Raw genomic sequence first — 24148 nt, forward strand, 5'->3', positions numbered from 1 at the left:
TAACATCTCTCTGATCCTTAGTTGTGGGTCCTGAGCAAGTCATTAGGGATGCATGCCTGCCACTCATTTTAGTTGGTGGGGGTGGGAGCCAGCAAGAGGGGATGAATGGTTGAATGTGATGATGTTTGTGAAAGCTATTTGTAATCAGTGTCAAGGAAGTTATTATTAAAGACAAAAAAAGACAGCGTTGAGGCAGAGCATTGGACAAAGTTGGAGAATATTTGTCTCTAACTAATGCACAGCCTCCTGTATATTTTAAATTATACCTAGATTACTTATACCCTATGGACACGGAGGGCCAACTGCATTATGCCGTAAACCAGGTTGACACAAAATTTATTAAGTACGTTCCTTCGGAATCATGGTATAGTTTTAAACTCTAGCCCTTAATGGCTGTTCAGCTCTAGGTAAACCGTGGGGTATTTCTGTATCTTGACAACCTCCTCATTGGGCTGAGGGGGGCCAAAGCAGCCCACATCAGAGTGTGAGTTAAAATGCGGACCTTCTCCAAACATGTTCAGTGTTGTGGGAAAGGCTCCCCTGTGGGAGTGTGGGGAGCTACTGTCTCAGATCTTCCTGAGAAGTGCTTGGGCCGATAATACAACTTACTGTCAAGGCCCATGCAATGTGTTTCCTCTGACTTTGCTCAGGGTGGACAATGGGTCTGCAGGGCAGGTAACTTTGGTCCTTTTGGCACAAAGACAGAAAGTTCCAGCGTATTTGGAGGTTGGCAAGGTGACTTGCTTGTTTCCTCATTCTGAAGCACTCACTTGCTTGATCTGTGTCTAGAGCTTTGGGCAACTAATGAGTGCGGTTACGTTCCGTGAGACCCAGTTGTCCTTTGGTGATATTTACTCCATCAGGAAAGTGGCAGGAGGGAGGCACAAAGTAAAACTCAGCACTGAGCAGGCCTAGGAGAGAATGAGTGATATGGTCGGGTTGACTGTGTTCCCCGGGAGCACAGGGTCTTGTCCTCCACAGAGTTCAGACCGTATGAACTCCGTTGAATTTGAGCATGTGGACCCAGCATGCACATGCTGCCTTGGCCCTTTCTCTTTGCCTTGGCGTGTGTGGCCATTATGCAAAACTTGGGTGAATTCCTGCCTAAAGCTCTTAAGCATAAGAACTTGTCACGGTCTTTCTGACTGCCCTATAGCGTCAGTGAGAGGTCGGTGACCTCGAGACTTGAGTGGGAGTAGAGCCCGAGCTTCCTGTTTATAGTTTAGGTTAACACTTGGGATGGCTCTCCCCAGAGTGGAACTCTACGTTCCAAAACATGACTCTCCCAGAAAGTTGGTCCCAAAAGGTCATCCTCTTCTAATAACATGCTAAATAATCAGTACAGCAACACGTTTCCCCCCTTAGGAAGCAATGCGCTTACGTTTGAAAATATAGACTCTCTTAGACATTAGGAGCTGTTTTTATCGTGATGAAAGGAATGGCCCCTCTTGTAAGAATATCCCGCTGTCAAGAGCAGAGTGGTCGCTGACAAGGCAGGAGAGGCAGGGCAGGGTACGTCTTCCACTTCCAAAAGTCACAGTGAAAAATGCCCCGTCCTGTGGCTGGCCTTCGAAACCCAGTCACCCCCAGCCCCATTGGTGAAGCTAACTTTGAAATCTTGACACAGGCCTTGGTGTTTATGTTAGCTTTTGGATGTCAGTTCCCTTGGCTTCTGGAAGCTGACTCTGTTGAAAATTATGTTTTTCTTTGAAGGACAAAGGCCTTATTGTATGTACATGTCCTGTAGTGTAGCTTTTAAGGTTTTTGGAATGTTAGGTAATGGGTGGGACTAACCTAGATCTTTGAAATAAGAAGTTCATAGATCTGTAAAACAAAAGTTCCATGTAGGTAACTTCATAAGAGAAAGTGAGAGGGTGGAAGAGTGTCACTTTTACTGGCCACAGAATGTCCCCCAAATGCACTGCTTTGCTGGAATTACCATGACTTAACCTTTGACAGGACCCTCATGAGTCCTGTTACCACTCTGCTGCTTCAAGGAGGAATAATTCCAGAAAGTGGGATTATTGTGAGCATCACGGTCTAACCTATGGGAACTCAGGACTGTTGTGAGCATCATGGTCTAACCTATAGGAACTCAGGACTGTTGTGAGCATCATGGTCTAACCTATAGGAAGTCAGGACTGTTGTGAGGATCATGGTCTAACCTATAGGAACTCAGGACTGTTGTGAGCATCACAGTCTAACCTATAGGAACTCAGGACTGTTGTGAGGATCATGGTCTAACCTATAGGAAGTCAGGATTGTGGAAAGTATCACAGTCTAACCTATAGGAACTCAGGAGTATCGTGAGTATCACATTCTAACCTATACAAATGCTCATTTCCAAAATAACTCGTGTATTCTTGGTCAAATAAACAGATTCGGCTAGACGATTCTCTGTGGCTGCTTGTCTTACAAGCACAGATTGAGCATTGTAGCTAGGTAACCGCTTGGCTTCTCTGACCCAGCTCTTGACCTTTGGGGGTGCAGGTGACCTCAGGAGGGCTGCTCCAGGAGAAGGCACCTGGGCCCATGGAAAAGAGTCACAAACCAGAAAATCCAACGCCGCTCTTCCATTTCTCTGGGCCTCAATGAAGTGCTCTTAGCCTCTTTAGCTTGACATTTTCTTGAACTAATTCCTAAGGAGCATTTGAAGCCTGTCTTCTGAGGTCCTTTTGGGGTTTAATGTGCAAGTTACAGAGTTAATATTACAACTTCGTAAATCCTTCCCGACATCTTCCTTCTTCCCCATGTTTGTTCTTAAAACACGTTAATAAAAAATGCTGGGGAATTTACTTTCTATTTTACAAGCACTTTAACTACCGTCTGTACGAACACATGAGAATCAGTTTCTCCTGGCCCAGCATCACATCAGCTACCTGGATGAAACTCCAAGCTTCTGCCTCTGCTCTCGGCCCACTGGGGAGCATATCCCTCAAGCTTCGGTGCCCAGGCAACTTGGTATCTCCTGCTTTCTGCACTCACAGTGCAAAAGCAGAATCATTCATGGAAGCGGTGGATTGTGGTCTCACGGGACACTGCTTTTATGAATGAGAGGACACCAAAGATTAAGCAGACATTCTCTCACTTGGGGAGCTGCTACGTCAGAATAGTTGAGATCTGCCACGGGCTGTGTTTATGTTCTTGTGGGGAGTTCGGCCTCTTAGGCTTGAGTTGTAGGAGTTCCTGTTTCCACGCACATGGGAAACAGTGCTTCTGCTGCCTGACGGGAGGCAGCGGAGCCAGCTGGAGCCCTATTAGCACATTGGTGTGCATTAGTGTGGGCTCACAGTGGTGACAGTGGTGTGCGAATCTAATACATGGGAGAGCTGGCTGGCCGGAAAGGAGTGGGGCCTGCCTTCCTTGTGCATCTCCCTGGTCTTGGGCTGTTTGTGGGGAGATAAGTCCCTTAGTTCTGCTGGAGTCTTCTGTGTTGTGCATCTCATGGACCAACTGTGTGTACCAGGCGGCAGCTGGCTTCCTTTTCTTCCTTGGACACAGGGTAATATTTAGGACTCATTGAAAACAGTGACATCCCTCAATTTCATACTTTGAGCAAGAGCAAAGACAAAACTGGTTGCTCACGTGTCTGGTCTAGATATGTAGCACTTTTTTTTATTTTTTTTTATTTTTTATAAAGACCTGAAGCATTTTAACAATGTGTTCACATTTTTTTTTATTAACTTGAGTATTTCTTATATACATTTCAAGTGTTATTCCCTTTCCCGGTTTCCGGGCAAACATCCCCCTCCCCCCTCCCCTTCCTTATGGGTGTTCCCCTCCCAACCCTCCCCCCATTGCCGCCCTCCCCCCAACAGTCTAGTTCACTGGGGGTTCAGTCTTAGCAGGACCCAGGGCTTCCCCTTCCACTGGTGCTCTTACTAGGATATTCATTGCTACATATGGGGTCAGAGTCCAGGGTCAGTCCATGTATAGTCTTTAGGTAGTGGCTTAGTCCCTGGAAGCTCTGGTTGCTTGACATTGTTGTACTTTTGGGGTCTCGAGCCCCTTCAAGCTCTTCCAGTTCTTTCTCTGATTCCTTCAACAGGGGACCTATTCTCAGTTCAGTGGTTTGTTGCTGGCATTCGCCTCTGTATTTGCTGTATTCTGGCTGTGTCTCTCAGGAGCGATCTACATCCGGCTCCTGTCGGTCTGCACTTCTTTGTTTCATCCATCTTGTCTAATTGGGTGGCTGTATATATGTATGGGCCACATGTGGGGCAGGCTCTGAATGGGTGTTCCTTCAGTCTCTGTTTTAATCTTTGCCTCTCCCTTCCCTGCCAAGGGTATTCTTTTTCCTCATTTAAAGAAGGAGTGAAGCATTCACATTTTGATCATCCGTCTTGAGTTTCATTTGTTCTAGGCATCTAGGGTAATTCAAGCATTTGGGCTAATAACCACTTATCAATGAGTGCATACCATGTATGTCTTTCTGTGATTGGGTTAGCTCACTCAGGATGATATTTTCCAGTTCCAACCATTTGCCTACGAATTTCATAAACTCGTTGTTTTTGATAGCTGAGTAATATTCCATTGTGTAGATGTACCACATTTTCTGTATCCATTCCTCTGTTGAAGAGCATCTGGGTTCTTTCCAGTTTCTGGCTATTATAAATAAGGCTGCGATGAACATAGTGGAGCACGTGTCTCTTTTATATGTTGAAGCATCTTTTGGGTATATGCCCAAGAGAGGTATAGCTGGATCCTCAGGCAGTTCAATGTCCAATTTTCTGAGGAATCTCCAGACTGATTTCCAGAATGGTTTTACCAGTCTGCAATCCCACCAACAATGGAGGAGTGTTCCTCTTTCTCCACATCCTCGCCAGCATCTGCTGTCACCTGAGTTTTTGATCTTAGCCATTCTCACTGGTGTGAGGTGAAATCTCAGGGTTGTTTTGATTTGCATTTCCCTTATGACTAAAGATGTTGAACATTTCTTTAGGTGTTTCTCAGCCATTCGGCATTCCTCAGCTGTGAATTCTTTGTTTAGCTCTGAACCCCATTTTTTAATAGGGTTATTTGTTTCCCTGCAGTCTAACTTCTTGAGTTCTTTGTATATTTTGGAAATAAGGCCTCTATCTGTTGTAGGATTGGTAAAGATCTTTTCCCAATCTGTTGGTTGCCGTTTTGTCCTAACCACAGTGTCCTTTGCCTTACAGAAGCTTTGCAGTTTTATGAGATCCCATTTGTCGATTCTTGATCTTAGAGCATAAGCCATTGGTGTTTTGTTCAGGAAATTTTTTTCCAGTGCCCATGTGTTCCAGATGCTTCCCTAGTTTTTCTTCTATTAGTTTGAGTGTGTCTGGTTTGATGTGGAGGTCCTTGATCCACTTGGACTTAAGCTTTGTACAGGGTGATAAGGATGGATCGATCTGCATTCTTCGATATGTAGCACTTCTAAAGCTTGCAGTTAGGAGGGTTTTTGCTTTTCTCCCATTGGCCAATAGGAACAACAATTTCATGTGATCTAAATATATAGTTTGAAGATCTTTTAACACTGGAAAAAGATTTATTTTTATTCTTTTAATCATGTGTAAGGGAAGTGTATGTGTGTGCGAATGCTGGTTTTTTTGCGGGTCAGAAGCTCGCACTCCCAATGGGCTGGAGTTACAGGTGCAGTAAGCTGCTCTAGGTGGAACCCAGGTCCTCTACAAGAGCAGCCAGTGCTCCTAACCACTTTCTCCAGCTCCGACTCGGAGACTTTTAAAATGCAGACATTTATCCTGACAGGTAATGTATTTGAGTTCAGATTGACTTCTGCCTGGATTCCTGAACTAAAAACCTACTGTGGGGATACAGTGGAGTGTTTCTCAGTCCTTGATGGAGTAAAGCATCTCGAAGTCTCTGAACACTGCTCCAAATTAATGGGCTCTTTACTTCCTCCAGACCCCTCTGAGGGCAGCAGGGCAGTAGGGGAGTCAGGAGGAAGCAGACTCGGCTCTGTGGTACAGCACATGCTCCAGCCTCTACAGGGCACATGGGAATTGCATTGCAAGACTGAAGGAGGAGGATGATCGATGGCCGCTCATTAAACTCACTGCATATTTATTGAACATTTATGTTAATAACGCCCCGAGGCTCTGTGAGATTGAAGAAACAGTTTTTACACAGACAGAAAGAGATTAAATTATGTTTGGGAAAGTTTTGAACGAAGCCACCCTTTATTGCTTTTGAGTTCTTTGAAAGTTGATTAACATGTACAAGCCAGAGATACCAAGTCTGGCTGTCATAGTTAATTATCCAGAGCAAACGATGCCTCCTTGCATGATGAGATGTCATGCATTTATGTATGTATGCCTGGGTGTAGTTAATGCAATATTTTAGTTTGCAAACTATTATTCGAGTGACTAAAGCACATGAATATGTGATAGGACCAGTAATTGTCTGCATTTTGGGGTCCCGAGAAACGTATTTTGAACACCAGAGACAATTGGCTGTGTTCTGGCGTCTGTTAGCTCCCGCCTCTTCCTTCGTTACACAATTCAGTTTTGACTCCCTGTCTTCCTTTACAGTCGAAGGTCATTAACAGGTCCACAGTAAGAACCTTGCCTTCCTCTGAGCTCTCCTACCGCGCGCCCTAGCCGTGGGCCCCACCCCTCATTCTAGGGAGCCTAAGTACCACTGAGGAGCTGCTAGGAAACACACTTCCCACCCCTTCCTCAAGACACCAGAGGATGTGACATTCTACTAAAGACCCGTGGTGTTCTTTAATGTAGGGGCTAATGAAAGGGAAGTTTAATAAAAAGGTAAGGGATATAAACATTAATATAAGCTTTTCTGTTCATATTTAAGTCATGCTCAGGTCCAAGCGAGACTGCGCTATTGTTAAACAGCTCCACCATAGACCAGCAATTCTGTGGGGCTTTCCCATACTTACCTTGTACATTAATCATTGTTATCGAAGAGTTCGTTTGTCTCTATCAAATCTCTGGCTTTCCACTCGGAATTAATCATTTCTTCTTCAAAGCCTACACATAGGAGGCCTTATCGTAACTCTCGCTCGTGCTTCCTCTGAAGTTTTGAGTTACATAGCTGGCTGTCTCTTTTACTGGATAGCGTGCTTGTCCTGGGCATGGTTGGTCAGTGCCTATTTCTTATGAGACGCCAAAGCAATGCAGAATAATGCATTGCAAACTGGAAACTTTGAGAGTCAATGCTGTATCTGGGGACATCCTGAACCGAATTTTCCTCGAAGCCACCCTGTGAGCTAGGACAGAGTTTCTCTAGAAATTCTCATAGTTGAGATTACAAGGCACACAAAAGCAAATCACACAGCAACCGTTGAAAGCTGGGACTGCAGTTCTAGTAAGAGAGGCAGGCTCCTCTGTGAGAGCTTCAGAGAATGCTCCCTGACCACAAAGGCTGAGAAGATGCCCCAAGGCTCAGGAAGAGGGGCCACCAAATTGATTCCTTAGGGAGTATATGTTTAGCAGTCTTGTGGGTCAGTTAGGTAGAACCCTGACTAGCGCCTTTGGGTGGGGGCAGAAATGGCCCCCTGGGCTGAGGCCAGCCTTTTCATGTGCTGGGTTCCCACGGGATGCTCTGTTTCCTGTGGTCTTTCCGTGATGGCCAGCAGCTGCGTGATGAAGCTGGTGTGATGTCTGTTTGTGGCTTCTTCAGCGTGAAGCAGCTAGTTTGAGCGACTTGACTGAACATCCAGGCTTTTATGTTGGGATCCTCCAGCCACACCTGGAGGATTGAGAAACAAAGTCACAAAGAGTGGAGGGTCAGGTGAGGCAGGGCTTAGACACCACTTCCACCCCAACCCCTGAGATCTTCAGAATAGTAATGAGAAGCCACTCCCTTCGCTTTCAATTCTTTCTGGAAGCAGCAGAAACTTTCTCTGACTAGAGCAGATCCTTCTGGTCAATTTTGTGCTCTCTCTCTCTCTCTCTCTTTCTCTCTCTCTCTCTCTCCCTCCCTCCCTCCCTCCCTCCCTCTCCTCTCCTCTCCTCTCCTCTCCTCTCCTCTCCTCTCCTCTCCTCTCCTCTCCTCTTCTCTCTCTCTCTCCTCTCCTCCTCCTCCTTCTTCTTCCTCTCTCTCTCTCTCTCTCTCTCTCTCTCTCTCTCTCTCTCTCTCTCTCTCTCCCCGCTTTCTTCCTCTTCCTGCCCGCACTTTCCTTTCTTTGCTCAGGTCGTGTGTAAAAATCAAGCTGACTAATTCCGATTCAAATCACTATCACTAAAATTTTGGTCAAATTGATAAGATTTAGCAATAAATTAAACGACAATTTAAAACTGTTCAAATTACCCTGACATTCTATTGCTTTATTTGGCCCATCCTTTTTTTTTTTTTTCAGTGTGCTATTTTATTTCTCTGCTATTAGCCCAGCATTTGTATGATGCCACCACTCCCCTGATTTTTACGTCTTGCTTTTTCTCGTCCGAGTCTTTTGAATTCTTAGTTGCTGCCTGCAGGCTGACATGTACACATAGGCACTGGAGACTGTGGTTTCTCTTCCTGTTCACAACATGGTGGTGGGACACTGGTATGGGCGGAGCGTGCTGTGTAGAGCTCACTGACCTTGGCCATGGATAATCTGGGGAAGAACAAGAACAGGGCCACTTATAATCACTACTGAGGGGTCAAGAGGAATGGCTGGGTGGAGCTAAGGGGCTTGCTCAGAACACAGTCAAGTGGCCAGGTGGGGTCTCAGTAAACATTTTTTACTAATGGTAGATAGTAGGCTGATAGAATGTAGCAAAGAGAACGGCCTGGAGAAAGTTTAACAACCTTCTAGTATGTGGGAGGGGAAGATTCTGTTGAAAGGGTAGAGGAGAACTGATCCCAAAGTTGCAACACATGCCTAGTTCAGCTTTTCCTCAGGGCCCTGCCTCTCACTGGCTTCTAGAATGAGTCCCAAGTTGCTTGTGGGGTCTTGGCTTCCCTGCTTCCTGGCTGGGGCTGACTGAGGAGAGTTGCAGGCTTTTCCTTGGAGCCCTGGATCTTACTGGCCCTATTAGCAGATGAGTATCACGGTCCTAGTTTTGAGCCCTCTATCTTGGGATCAGAAATTGAAAGCAGGGTTTGACTGCGGTCTCTGCAAGTTGCAGGGTTCTGGCTTGAGGGCTTGGTAAAGCTGAGAAGAAATTTACACCGAGAAAATTTTCCCTCTCAACACTTTCCATTATTCCTACACGCCCAGTGTGTTCTCACAGCCTGTGGTGCTTTCAATGCTCAGTTGGCCTTTAGTCGGGAAGCTCTAGTGAGCCTGAGCTCTCTTGTTTGGGGACATTAATTCTAAGCCTTTTTCTTGGTATTCTCCGTTCTTCTGGCCAATCAGAACATTCCTAAACTCAAATCTGTTCCCTCCCAGACAACAGCTGGGGGTCTGGGGATTACAGCAGGGAAAAGACGACCTGGAGTTGTCAAGATGGCCTCTCTGATGCGTGTTTAGCTGCAATCCAGTCCTGTGCTATCTTGCTTTCTAGGTACTTGGGGGTCACGGTAGGTGCTGAAAGGTGGTTTATGGTGGTCACTGAATCAACAGTGTCATCTCAACCAATGGTCACATGTGGTTGGAATGCACCCACAGGCGAATGTGTCTCTGTGCACAGGCACTGAACTTCCTTAGCACTTGAGAGGTTGATAAGGGTTCTGTTGAGCTAACTTGCATATTTTTTTGATGGCTCTTTGTCTTCTTAAATCTAAGATATCAATGGCTGTGAGAGTCAGCCAAGATGTTTTCTTCGTTCCCTATGCTACTTTATACCAGCTTACTGATGAGAACGCTGAGAGTCCACACGCTGGTGTTTTTAGTCCCCTCCCTCCCCAAATCCTGAATCATGTGCCTGGATATCTGCTTAGTATCTCCATATATAGGGCAAGCAACATCTCAGGTTGAAATGACGGATCCAGAGGCCATGTTTCCATCCCTCCCAGAAGGTTAGGTCACCTAGGCACTAATGTCCACTGCTGTATTTGCCTATTCCGCCTGTTAGCCACTTGGTCCTTATTCCTTGATTCCTCTCGGTTGCATCCTTCGGCCAAAGCCAAACCTCAAAAACATATTTGGAGTCTGGCAAGAAGTCTCAGCGAGTAAAGACACTGCCGTCAAGGTTGACGATCTGAGTTTGATCCCTGGAACCCATGCGGTGGGGAGAACTGACTCTAAAAGTTGTCCTCTGACCTCTACACGTGCTCAGAAAACAGCTGTATACCCACATATGTGTGCAGGCACATGCACAGGTATGTAACTTCAGCAATGTGGCCTGAGAGATGGCTCAGTAGTTGAAAGCACTTGTTTTGTTTTGTTTTATTTTATTTCTTTTAGAGGATTTGGTGTGGGTCCCAGCATCTACATGATGGCTTACATCCATCTGTAACTCTAGTCCCAAGGCATCTGACACCATCTTATGACCTCAGCAGCTATCAGTCATACATGTGGTATATACAGGCAAACCACTCACATTAAAAAAAACTAAAAATATTAGAAGCATATTATATATATATATATAAGCAATTTATGACACACACATATGTATACATATGCATATATATGTATGTGTATGCATACTCATATATATGTGTGTGTCATACACACATACATAAACATACACACAGATATATGTATAAGTATATGAGCAAAATCCACTGGTGGCATTTCATATAGCTATGAGTCAAATTTGAAAAGTAATCAATCTGTAGTCTGATGAAATCTGGCCGAGGATGCCATCTTTTAGCACCCCCCACTACCACCAAAGAATCTTCTTTCTTTGCTAGTCCAGCTGCCTCCTTTCTTCCTCTTTCAGTCTGCATTATTCCCTCTCCAGGGCACTTTTGCATCTGTACTGTTTTGTGTCTGGAACACATTCAACCTAATTTCTTTTCTAAGTTTTCTGAGCAAATATTCCTATATCAGAGGGTCATTTTGAAATCAGTTTTACACATAGTGACACCCAATATCGTTTTCTTCCTGTGTCCTGGTTTATTTATTTTCTGAGTCCCTGGCACTCCCTGATATATCATGCAAATACTTGTTCCCTCGTCTTCCTCACTAGAGTATCAGCCTCTATGAGGGCACAATGTCTCTCGTTTGTGACATACCCACTGTGCCTAGTGCTGTGATAAGCTCAGTTGGTCTGTATCTACTTGATGGATGGGTTTGTGCCATTTATATTTAATGTTTGTGATTCAATAATTTAACCTGGTTAATTCTCTTTCCTAAATAGATTAGAAGTTTGCCTGTTTACTGTAAACTCTGCCGCTTTTACATCATGATTACTAGTTCTCCTCACAGATCACATTGTCTGTGATTGTTCATGATGCTGGCGAGTGAGTGTTAGAAATGCACTGAAAGGTAAGACGTTATTTCTAACAAACAATCCTGTGGTCACAATATACTGTACAACAGCAGCGGCAGCAGCAGCAGCAGCAACATTCCATATGATTCCAGCTTATGGTGGTTCACTTAAAAGTTTTTAAATTTATAATTTTTACGTTACAGAGGCAGTATATGTTCAGTAGAAACCATATTGCCTATCTTGAATTCGGATGTTTTCCTGGGCTAATGATACATGGTAGATCGTTCTTCAGAACAGTGGCAATGATCTACAACTTCCATTCAGCTACAAGATGACAGAGCAGAAACAGCCAACAGCCTACATTTTACTAGATCTAAAAATATCGTGGATGTAGTAAATACATTTTCCATTTAGAATATTTATCGAGGCAAAATTCCATTGTAAACAAAAGAACATCCCATTAAAAAAAAACTATTTCAAAAGTACATGCTCACATCAGACTTGCTAGCTTGGTAATAATTGATTTCAAAATGTTGATTAAAACCTACTTTGTTTCTATTTTATATTTTACTTAAAACATGCTATAGATGATCTGCTAAGTTAAGTATTGGCATTCCAACAAGAAAACAACTGCTCAGAATGAGCTCTCCGTCCTTCTCCATGCACCTGTAAAGCATATTGTTATAGCACAGGTGATCCTGAGCCACATTGCTGGGTCTTTGTTCTAGTGAACTGTAGTGCTGGCCTGGAAGAAAATTCATCCCTGGGTTGTGAAGTCCCAAAGGGCTGGCATGGGCTGTCCTATCCTTATTAGTGAGATAAGCACATTACAGAGCATTTCCAAAGCTCACTCAATGGCTCTCCGTGTGTTTAAAAAGCCAGGATGCCTGGGGTGACTTCAGAGGTTTTGTGGTAGAATTCGTTTGCCAGGTCTGTGCCCTCCAGGATAGGTGAGCAGAGCTGCTGACCACTTCTGGGAGGACACTGGAGACATGTTTGTAGTGTTCATGCTCCACCCCGTCTCTCTTGGACTGTAAGCTCTTCTAGGGCAGAAGATGTATCTGATTCATATTTTCTGTTCCCAGTCAAATCTGGCAAAATGCCTGGCTCACAGCAGGGCCTCAAAAATATTTGTTAAACAGATTCATTTTTTTTAAAGTTTAGTCAGATAGACTGAATTATGAAGTAGGAGTGTTTAATCTACAGGAAAATACGCTTATTGCCCAAACATCGTATTTTAAAGGGCCGTTTGTTTTTCTGTTGATGCTTTTGCCTTTAGATATGTCGGTGCTGAGCTGAGACACTGCTTTAAGAGGGATGTTTTGTTAAAACGAGTGGTTGGAAATAGTAGCCGTGGTTGACTCTTTTAAAACGAGGTACATAAGAATCCCCTTAGTAATAAGGTCACATTTAAGAATGCTTTACAACCATTTCCGTTTCTTCATAACACCTTTAATCTCGGAAATAGATTATGTGTTAATTTGGCTCTTATTGGTGGTTTAAAGAGTCCGGAAATGGAAACTAGTAGATTGCAGTTACAATGTGAGCCCATGAAAGACGTCTGTGGTTTCTTCAGTTCTTCCTGACATCTGCATGCGCCCTTGGGAAAACTTTAGTGAAGAGAACACTCGGGTAATGGGCCTAGTGAATGAGTCAAAGCGACTGCAGCTAAGAATGGCCAGCATATGGGGAGGCTGTCTGAGGCAGGGGTTCTCTGGACTCCTAGCCACCCGAGTCCCTTGCTCTTTCTGCCTAGTGTCATTCAGGCTGACCACATACCGTCTGAGCTAGTGCCAACTTGGGCAGCATGGGGCCAGGGATCTTTTTAGCATCTGAAGCTTCACAATGCCCTAACCATGACATAGATGCAGGCCTTGAGCGTCCAGGCCACAGCCAACTGGGCCTTCTGTCCCACGGGGACCTTTGAAAGGCTCAGTGATTGCTGGTGGTCGGGGTCAATTGTGCAGATGTCTTTAAAAGGGTCTCACTGGTGACCAGAAAGTTACTTTGTCAAAATGACAGATGGGCTGTAGCAGTTCGTCTGCCCTGCCATTTCCCCTGGATCTCAGCACTGTTTGCTTGTCAAGGTCAGGTATTTTTGTAACTCCTACAGTACCCAGGCTTTCTCTGGGCAACCCTCAAAGATGCTTATGTTCTGTTGTTAGTTATTGACCCACAAGGATGGGAACACTTGAGGACGTAGGCTCCCAATGAACTGTAGATCTGGCAAGCAAATGGGTTCTGCTGTAGGAATCAGTCCTCCAGGGATGGCTGTGCTAACCATATCGAAGAAGTTTGGTTTCCGTGTTTTAAACTCACATTTTCGTCTTCAACAACAACTTCTACTGTTCCATTCAATTCGTTGTCTTTTTACACCAGAGAACCCAGCTTCTTATATTGCATAAAATCAAGAAAGGGACCCTTACAATACAGTAGCCACTGTCTTCCTCGTTTTCACATGGTCAGCTTTCTTACGGAATGGCTTTTCTATCATTACTCAATTATTTTGAAGTTATCATGTTATATCTTTCTTTCAAACATTTCCATTTACCCTCTCAGCTCTCTTCCAGATTCATGGCCTCCTTTTTCCACTAACTGTTGCAATGTACATATATTACACACTCATAAATACATAAATACAAAATGCCGCCTGGTCCGTGTGTATCGTGTTACCTGTTTGTGTGTATCCAGGGATGCTCATTCGGTATTGTAGGACTTCCTCCCTGGGGAAGACTTTCTCAGGCCCTCAGCATTCTTTAGTTGCTTCTAGTTCTCTGCGTAGGGTAGAGGCTTCACGGGCTTTCTTCCATCCACCAGGGCAAGTCTATCGTTATTCTTGTTCAACTCACATTTAAGCAGCCATCTTGGTGAGGCTTTGTGGATGTACCTTCTAACACTTTCACATCAAACTCCCTGGTCCTCTGGATCTTCCAATCTTTCTGTCCCCAAAGTCCTTACCCTCACTCCACACTCGCTCCATACCCCCCCACCCCCCCCTTATCCCCTACACCAGACTGTTCTTTCTCCCAGCGATTAGGAAGGCAGGCCGATGCTCTCAATTCTAGATCCCACTGATAGCTGGAGCCGATTGGCCCACCACAGCGAGTGATCCCGAGGAAGGCATAGGGCTATGCCTAGGATTTCGCAGCCCGTTTCTCTCCTGTTTTCTTTTGGGGTAGGGGAAGAAGCCAATTCATTATCCACCACGTGCTGAAGGGTGCCCAGCAGTGTAAAATAATCAAAGGTGTTAGGAGTGGCTGCAGGGCCACTTGCGCGTGAAGCCACTTTCCTTTGCAGGGCCCACTCCCCTCACCTCTAGTTTGCAATTCTTCTCACACAAGGAAACTTGGGAGTGCATCACCCACTTCCTTCCACATCCCAATTGCTGGAGTCACTCTGGGGTGGGGAGATTTGAACAGTCGGCCAAAATAAATGATTCTAGCATTTTCCTTTTCTTCACATGCCTGGTTCCTGTCCACTGGTAGGAGAGGGCACAGCGTACCTTTCAGTCTGCCGTCTGCTTTGAGTGTGGTGGGAGAGCAGTGTCTGTGACAGGGCCCATGGCCACAGTCTCTGGCTGCTCTTTAACCAGTCTGTTTCGGTTCCACGGATGTGGGGCTGCCGGGAGACCTTTGCTTATACGATGTACGGTATAATAAAAAACAGGCTGTTACTTTCTTTGGGCTACTATTTTTATTTGGTGGTTATTTCTTTTGTGTTCTGCCATCTCTAATGTTTTGGTTCTATTTCAAAATATGATTAAACAGAATGAGGAGCTGTTTGACACTGCCCTGTTTTAAATCACAGCTGGACTCGAGCAGCCGGGACATCGTAACAGCCCACGTTCCTTTGTTCTAAGAGTCCCTCGAACAGGAAAAGCTAAATGCCAGACCTGAACCCTTAAACCAGACTAGGACCTCCAATAACTCCTCCAACAAACTAGAGCCTGCTTTTAAAAAAAATGAAATGTTAGGGAACTCGAACGTAAAAGGAGCCTCCATATTAATCCCCTGTTGCTTCTGCTGGCACGTGTCATATTTTCAAGGTACAGTATTGGGAGAGCACTGTCACTCCATGATGTATGAGGGCCATATATCATCAGCACACCGTCTTTGTAAAGGATGCGGGTAGTAAAAGACACGATTCTGGCCAGACAGAACAGCAGGCTCCGTACTTCTTTCTTTAACCCCCCTGCCTTTTTCTTTAATCTCCTTCTGTTTTGTGTTGCAGAGAAGTGAATTTCTTCATGGGATATGACTTGTTGCAAAATAATCGTTGGCCCCAGTGGGCTTCATAAAGTCTTTTAAATGGTCGGGTTTCAAGGGCAGCTTTGTCCTGAGTTTGTACTGTGAGCTGGGCCGGAGGAGGCCGAGTTTGCCAGGGCCCAGGTCTCTAGGGTAAACTCACTGAGCCTAGACAGGGAAGAAAGAACAACACTCCCAGATGTAGTACAATGGACTGCACGATGTTCTTACAAGACATTTTAACACAAAGTCTCCAGAATTATGGCTCTGGGATGCTGCAAGGCTCATGGGAAAGTATGCCTGTAAGCACACGCTGAGGAAGAAAGGAAAGGACTTGAAAGAGTTGAGTCCCCCCTCTGATCCGTCTTGCAAGTGATTTCAACTGGTTACTTAGAAGCTGGGGCTCGCTTTTAAGTCAGAGATATAATCTGTCTTTCCTAAAATGCAACATATATATATATATATACATATATATATATATATGTGTGTGTGTGTGTGTGTGTGTGTGTGTGTTCAAAATGAAACTGTAAAACACCAAGGTTTATAATGGTCTGAAAGTTGGGAATGCTTGATGGATCTATGAAGGCAAATATTTAAATTCTTAGCTGCTGAGAAAGATGGCTTCTTTGAGCCTTTATACCAAAGCTGTGAACTGTATGGTTAAGTCACTCTTCCCTAGCAGAGAGCCCTGGTGTGAGGTCTCTGCCTTGGCTTACTGTGCAGGAGAGTTCCCAGGTTTGAGTCTCTGCCCTGGCTATCTAGGAAAGAGAGTCCTGAGTGTGAGTCTCTGCCCGGGTTTTCCGGGCTAGCTATGCAAGCTTGGTAGACTTCTCTGTTCCTGAGTTTTCTTCCTGACAAAACAGAAGGAGCACCAATGCCTTCCCAAGGCTCTTTGCCTGAGGGAAAGGTTCAAACACCACTACAGATGTTCAGGACTCTAGGGTTTCTAGAGACATGGGGTCCTGTGATGAGGGCAGCGTCTTCTGCACACCTCTGTGCCACTCACTATTTGACTGGAAACAGGCCAGGAGAGTTTGTGACCTTGACTACTGAAGGGATTTGCAAAAGTGGTTCAGGTTAGGGGTGGAGAAAAGCTTGGAAATGCTACTTCCCAAAACAAGCCGGAGGCCCAAACTACAGGGGGAGTTATTATTTCCAATAATTCGAACTGCCTACCTCTTTGTGTCTTTGGGCACGTGCCACTTAAACCTTTCTTTCTTCAACTTTTGCCTGTATCTCTGCTTTTGAGAACCTCAGAGGTTTGACATGTGGAGTGAGGTCTCCTCTCTTTCTAAGCCCTGGTCAAACTCTTTCATGGTTGTCTTGCACAAGCATAGGCTAACCCGGGTGGTTAGTTTTTCTGGAAAATTCCCAGAGTAGCTCAACTACATGTTAATCTATTTCTAAAATCTCAAGGTTCTGTTGGGGCTAACCTAATCCTAATACGACATACCTGTAAATTTTAATGCTGTGTCTTAACAACTGCCCTTCTTGCCTGGACCTTAATCCAGGCCTGAGAATCGTACTGAGTTCCCAAGCAAACTGCTTACCAGTTCTTTGAGGGGCCTGGGACACTTTAGTTCACTATGGACTGTTTCTTCCTCTGCAAAACTTAAGAAACCTGTGAGGATTAATGAAATAATGTCTGCTGAGTTCTTCAGAAGAAACGTGCTATGTCAACACCAAGTATTATTCTTCCGTTTATGAGAGGTAGTATAATATTGCCTCCGAGAAACTGGGACTTAGGTTTAAAAGTACCATAACATCCCCTTTGGCTCTTTGGAGGCTTGAGTTGGGTTAGAATTGGGCACTTCAAGGAGAAGTCGAGCCATTTAACTTCATGCATGGGGAGACTAGAAATTCTAATGAGAATACACTCGTTGATGTTGGATCGGTTTTTCCTGGTCTCCCTTCCTCCGAAAACCCGACACAAAACACCCATATTCTGAAGGACGAATTCCTGTCTGAGCAGTTTTGAGACTGCGTTTGTGAAACACCACTGCGTGTGCTTTAGATGAGGCCGTTAGGAATCTGCTGCAGGGTCAGAGTGTCCCATGATCCTCACCCATTCCCACGGTTCTAATCTGCAGGGGAATTCTTTCTAGTACCCTTCCTTCCTGCAGATAGGATGCTTGAAGCTTGCACTGATCCCTGTTCCACAGAACAGAGTGGCGTGAGCCCTGTGTGAACAGCTTCATCTCTACAAGTTGCCACGATTATGGGCAAGAACTTCCCTCTAGCAGCTGCTAATAGAGGGATGGGGGCCGTTGGGGATGGGTACGCATCTACTCCCTTGGACGTTTGCATTTGGATGGGGGATTTTTGAAGGTTTTTTTAATAGGTCCCTTCCTGAAGTTAGATTATTATGATGAAATGGCAGAGGGACCTTAGGGTATGAGTAGGAAGGAGAGGTGAGCTGAAGGAAGGACTCCTATCTTAGGAGAGAGTCACTTCTGCCTGTTGATCCTCCCCAACAGTCCTCCTTGGCCCATGTGCTCTATTGATATCCTTTGGTGGTGGTGGTGGTGGGGACCACAACTCCACAGCCTTCCTAGTCTTCTGCCAAAGGATCTGCCTGGATTAGCATTGTTGTGAAGGGCCAGCCGCGTGCCTTTGGTTCAGATCTTGCTTTCACAGGGGCTAAAGCTGAAGGAAACTGAAGGTTCTTCCAGGAGAGGAGACTCGTACAGCCTGCTAGGTCTCTAGTACAGCTGACAGAAGTGGCACATCAGCCATACTGTAGGACACTTGTGATACTGTTTCCTGGTTTAATAAGAATGTTTACCCCCACCATTGTCACTGTATTGGCTGCTGAGTTCCTATCTTCAGTTTATTGTTATTTTTTTAAACATAGATAAAACACCCATCAGGTAATCGTTTCTACATTCTAGAATGGGATTGGTTCTTGAAAAGAAGTGTTTTGGAAAAAAAAAAATTATCTTCAAGACATATGTGGAAATATTCAAGAACGTCTCCATGGAATCTCTCTTTTCCAGCGTGTGGAAGCAACTAGAAACATGTCACGTTGGTGCTTTGCTGCCGTCTGTACTCATGATCCCACTCCTTTCCAGACAGGACAGTTCTGTAGGCAGGAGTCAGGCTCAAGGCTGCAATTCCTAAGGCCAGGGAGCTCTGTGCTGCCATCTGGTGGCAGGTGTCAGACTCAGCAAGCTGGCTCCTGTCCTTCTGTCTGTACTTGGCTTCTGCTGGAGCTGTGGTTTGGCTGGTGTCCTTATGTAGTTTTCTTGCCAGACATGTAATTTTTTTCTTTTTTTACTTTCTACACCGCCCCCTTTACTTTTTTGCATGTTAACAAGTTGTCGAGGGTGCACTGCAAGGCTATGATTTTTTTGATGCATTTATTGATATCGAGGTGTCTGTGGTCCATCTTTATGGAAGGAGACACTGACTCAGATCTACCTCCCCAGCTGGCTGACCCCAGAGATGACAAACGCAGAGACATGGCGGCCGAGAAAGCAGAGTCATGAGTTGACGCTCACACACGTTGCTCAGCTTATCACGTTTTGACCTTTTCCTTGTGTGAATGTGGTCTTTTGGCCGTTGCTTCTACGTGCTCAGAATGGATAATTTTCCAAACCCACCTGGAATTTGTGGGAAACTAAGGGTGTCAGTCTGTCTTTCAGAAGTGTGATAGGCCTGGCCCTGTTGATACCTGATTGCCACCATATTTCTCATCTCCTCAAGGCAGATGGTGTCTGTAGTAGTCCCATGATTCTGAGGCTGGCCCTTGGAGTGATTCTATTGGAGGCAGAGGCTCCTTTCACATGTGGAAATATATGAGGCGAACCCAAGCAGGGATACTGTTTTCTTTCACTCTCCTATCCTGAATGCCCACAATGTATCCAAGTACCGAAGTGTAGCATTTGCATGGCAGAGATCAGTTCGTGTTCCAGATCTCTCTCACTTGTGTTTGCCTATCCTGGGCACATGTCCCATCTTACTTCTTTATCTGTAGGATCAGGCTGAGATGGCAGTTTTCTGATCTTACTTAGCTCAGACTCTATAAATATCATCGGAGGAAGTACACAGTGTGTGTGAATCACTATCAGAAAGTGTCTGCTGAGTTGAAACCTGAACCGAGTGAGTCGCACACCTATAGCCTCAGCTATGATTTGTGACGCCGTGGGGTTGACAGGCTCCTGAACACGGACGGGGCTCTGTGTATACCACTTCTTGCCAGAGCCACTGGCTCCAGGATATGGGTTTTTTGGGTCTTGTCTAAGCCCAGGAAGCCAGGCAAGTGGTGTTAATTACCTGTGTCTGAATTTCCCATGTAGCTGTTAGGATCAATTAAGGGGATGAGGAAGCAGGGTCTCAATGGCGCTCTTGCAGCTTCATTATTTCTTTCCTCGAGGGCCTGGGATTCTAAGTCCATCCTCACATCCACACCAACCAGACTGCAAACACACTCCAAGGAAAGATGGGATCTGGCAGCTCCAGCATGACCCCAGTGGGATGTAAAACTTCCTAAGGGTGAACAGAAAGGAAATTTTATCCCCTAATATATACCTAAAGCTTAGGTATGCCTGCCTGCCTGCCTGCCTGCCTGCCTGCCTGCCTGTCTGTCTGTCTGTCCACATATATTTTCAACCCCAGAAGTGACTGTACAAACCATTGGCCTGGAATGTCATTCCTGGTGACAATTACAAGCCCTTTATGGTGAATCTCAAGATCCCGCTACTGGTTTTGAGTGTGTCCCGGGTTTCTAATTTAGCTAGCAGTTCTGAAGCGTGTGTGTGCCTTCCTCCTTACCATCTCACATCGCTTCTTTCCACCACTCTGGCTGTCCTGAAAGTTCGAACTCTGCCCCAGGACTCCTCCTTTTAGAGAGGACGCTGTCTTAGGAGGACCCTTCTCTATGCTGTGATCGGGCATGCTGCATTTTTATATATGCCCGAGGCAGACTCTCTGCTTGCGATGTTCCCATCGGTCACAGTCTTCCTGGGGTGGGGGAATCTGTGCTAAAATAGGAGATGCAGAATCCACACGTTGCAAGTGAAGTCGCAGCTAGTAATTTCAAGCAGTGCTCACATGCATACAGGTGCATGGGAGCCTGTTAGGCACTCTTGTTTTAGGTCAATAGTCCTTAAAATTTTAAAAATGTATCACTTTAATTTATATTGTGATTCTTTCTAACAATGTTTGGAATTTGAAAAGTTCTAAAAACAAAAGATGTGAACTGTGATACAGTTATGTTTGGGAAGAAGAGAAGGAAGCTGCAGAAGTGGACGGCTTAGAGCCAGGACACCTGTCTGCTGTCCCCATAGGCCCTAGAAAGCTCTGTCATCTGTCTAATCTTCACTGGGGACCGGGACACTTACAGCTGTGCTTTGCCAACTTCTCCTTCATAGATTATTCAGATCAGTGCTGCAGTGGGCGGGAGGCAGAGCCAGCTTTCATTAGAACCTCTCAGCAGTGGTAGGGCTGTTCTAATGCACAGATAAGAAGGGAGACTACTGTACCACAGGATCTGAATGGATAGGTGAGGTTAGCTCTGTGGGTAAAGCAACCATAGAACAGATAATGGGAAAGTCGGGGTGTGGGGGGAATGGGGAGAGGAAGGAGAGTGGGAGAGAGGGACGGAAACAAGGATGGAGGGAGAGAATGGACAATGCATTGGCCATGTCAACCACACCCTCTAACCCCTCACTGTCAATCAAAACAACAACAACAACAACAACAGTAGCAGCAGCAGCAGCAGCAGCAGCAGCAGCAGCAGCAGCAGCAGCAGCCCTGCAGGATGAGTCCAGGTGTCTGTGGTAACTGCTCTTTCTCTGTACATCCATCAGACTTGGGACATCCTTGGGGACATTAACATAGGCCATGGCAGGCGTCAGGTGACCTGGCAAAGCAACAACGGGGCAGGGAAATAGCAAGGCTTCTGTAGAAGTAGAGCTGTTGAAGGGCAGACCCAGTCCTCTCTGCCCCCTCTCACCCACCGGAGGAGGACTGAGATGGTGATTTGAAGGTAGTAGGGCTCTGTGACTCCTTGGAAATTCCAATCATTTGAAGGAAGATGATAATCCAGGTTGATTTCAGAATTAGATACTGGGGGTGTCTTGTAAACTCTAGGGCATAAGAGAAATTTGGGAGCAGCACAAAGGGGTTCATTTTCTCTTACAACTACCTGGGGTCTGGACTTGGTAGGTGAGCATGGGCGGGGCTCTCAGACTCAAATGCACACACGCATGCGCCCCTCCTACCTTTTCGCCATTTCACACACAATCACAGCCGCCTGAGGTCCTAGACCAGAGATGGCGAGACCTTCCTTCCACCCTTGAACTTCAAGGACACTGAGAACACAAGACTCTTCATAAGGTCCTATTCTCTGAGGAGAGCTGTAGGCTTGTTCCGAGCTGAGCAGAGATGGCACTGTGGTTCCCCAACTTGTCAAACGCCTGGAAGTGAGGGCCATGAGTAGCCACAGCCTCAGCTCAGACCTAGGGCATGGGTGGTGCACGTTTGCGGATTCAGAGGGATTCTCCCTGGGGCCGCGGAAGCCGCTTCAGACCTGGAAGGAAGGCCAGCTACCCTCACTGACTTGTGGTTTGTTCTCCTTATCTGTAAAATTGATCTCACGGGATTTAAATCTCAATGGAAGCCACAGTACCAGGCCTATCCTGAGTCTTTGTTCCATTGGTCCAAGGTTGTGTGATTGGAGCTCTCTATGGAGCCAGGCACGCCATCCTGTTCAGATCTCATCTAAGACATTTTAACGGCTAACCTTTCGGGATAAACCAAAGATGCAAATGCTTACCACACTTTCATTAGCATAAGTGCTAATGTAAGGCAGCTGTCCCACAGCCATAAAACACTGACGACTGTGTCTATGCTTGGCACGTGCAATATTATTTTTTCTCTTACCGAACCGGTTCAATGCTCAACCTCGCCGTTATTTGAGTTGGAACTTTAGATCGGTGCATTTTTAATGCACTCTACTATTAAGGCTTGCTGGACAGCCGTGAGAAAATATTTTTGTTCTCACGATGCAATCTTGGCCCAGGTAGCCAATGGGCAAAATAGGATTTGCACAAATATTATCATTTCTGGAGTGCGTACTGAAAGGAAACCTTAGGATGGAGCTGGAGAAAGTTTCTTCCTCATCATGGGGTTATCTGGGCAAGGCTGGCATCTAAGGATGGAGTTTCCCCACTCCCCGAATCTCTGAAAGCATGCTACGTTCCTCATCCCCCATATTGCCGGGGGACGGTTCTGTTCCAGGGAAAGAAAAAAAATCCCATCAGCTATCTCAGAGTTTCCTTGCCAAGCTGAATGCGAGATAGGACGAGGAGACTACAGCTGTGGCTTTGGATTCCGAGTGAAGTTGATCCCGAATGTCCCTTTTCTCTTTTTGTCTAGAACAAAGAGGTGACTTGTAAGAGGGAGAAGTGCCCTGTGCTGTCCCGGGACTGTGCGCTGGCCATTAAGCAGAGGGGCGCCTGCTGTGAGCGATGCAAAGGTGAGTTGATCCCGGCCACCTTCCCTGGTGGCTGTTGCTTCCTGCATCTTCATTTCTTTCAGCCTTTCTTTCCAGCCAGCTCTTGGCTGGCACGCAGGTCGGTGTCAGGAGGGAAACTACAGCACACGTACAGAGGACTGGCACGCTGGGAGCTGCCAGGAAGGGCGACGGGAAGGGCTGAAGGGATCCTCACAACCGGTATATTTTCTGAGGCGAGCTGTTAAAACGCTGTGACAGAGAAGATGGGAGCACGACGCCTGTGTACATCTGTACACATGCATGCACATGGGCGTATTTTGTCAAGACGTTTTCAACACTTGGTTTTTCCAGGCTCCACGCTTGTCTAGCCCTCCTCTGCCAGAGGAGTCTTTAAACCCAAATTTTTATCATTTGGGATCCTATTAAATTTTTTTTCTTCCCAAATTAAATCTTGGTTCCCCCACTCGTCTTTGAAGCAGCCCCCGTCTCCTGCCCTGCAGCCCTGGTGCCCTCACGCCTGTCTGGAATGCTGTCTGGTGGCGCCTGCTCTTGGCTCTAGCCCAGGTCTTTCCTACCACCCTGGCCAGGGGCTGCAGCACCCGAGGTCCTTGGATCTTGCTTGACACTTGCCCCAGGAAATTTCTGTGGCACTAGGTTGCGGATCACTCAGTGCCTCGAGTTCTGTTTCTGTTATTTTGACGAAGGAACTTGCCCCTAGAAGGCAGGAGTGAAGTACCCCATTGTACAGAACCATAGGGCAGCATGGTGTGAGGACACCTGAAATTTAAGCCAGGGCTTCAGGATGTGTGCTTCAGGATTATGCTGTTAAGTCAGAGCACAGCAGTACGTGTGGGAGTAAAGTTTTCCCAAAAGTTCGTATATACTCGGAACCTCGGATAGTGTTCGTTATTTGGAAATAGTTATTTGGAATACTTACAGATATTCTTCTATTGAAAGACGTCATACTGAATTAGGGTGGCCCCCAAATCCAACGTGATCAGTGTCTTTATGAAAAGAAGAGATAGGCTCAGAGAATAGGGTCACGACCCAATGAAGCAGAGGCTGGCTGGGGTAATGAATGATGTTGTAGGAAACATCTGGGTCATCTGAACCTGGAAGGGGTAGGGCTCTTTCTCTCTCTCTTTCTCCCTGGAGGCTTCAGATGTAGAGCTGCAGGCCAGCAACTTAATTTTTGACTCCTG

At 45.8% G+C, this 24148-nt stretch overlaps 1 protein-coding gene across 2 annotated transcripts in view; it reads left to right on the top strand.

Moving 5' to 3' along the window:
* Bmper (BMP-binding endothelial regulator) overlaps positions 1 to 24148 on the top strand; it is a 245153-nt gene that overhangs the window by 9634 nt on the left and 211371 nt on the right. For both annotated transcript variants that reach the window (XR_010053940.1, NM_001135799.1), the window contains exon 3: positions 22868 to 22967. Coding sequence is in view for 1 of the 2 variants with exons in the window: in NM_001135799.1 (NP_001129271.1) it covers positions 22868 to 22967 (100 nt within the window). In the remaining variant the exon portion in view is untranslated. The remainder of the gene's footprint in view (positions 1 to 22867; positions 22968 to 24148) is intronic.

This window comes from Rattus norvegicus, chromosome 8 (assembly GCF_036323735.1).
Source record: "Rattus norvegicus strain BN/NHsdMcwi chromosome 8, GRCr8, whole genome shotgun sequence".
NCBI lineage: Eukaryota > Metazoa > Chordata > Mammalia > Rodentia > Muridae > Rattus > Rattus norvegicus.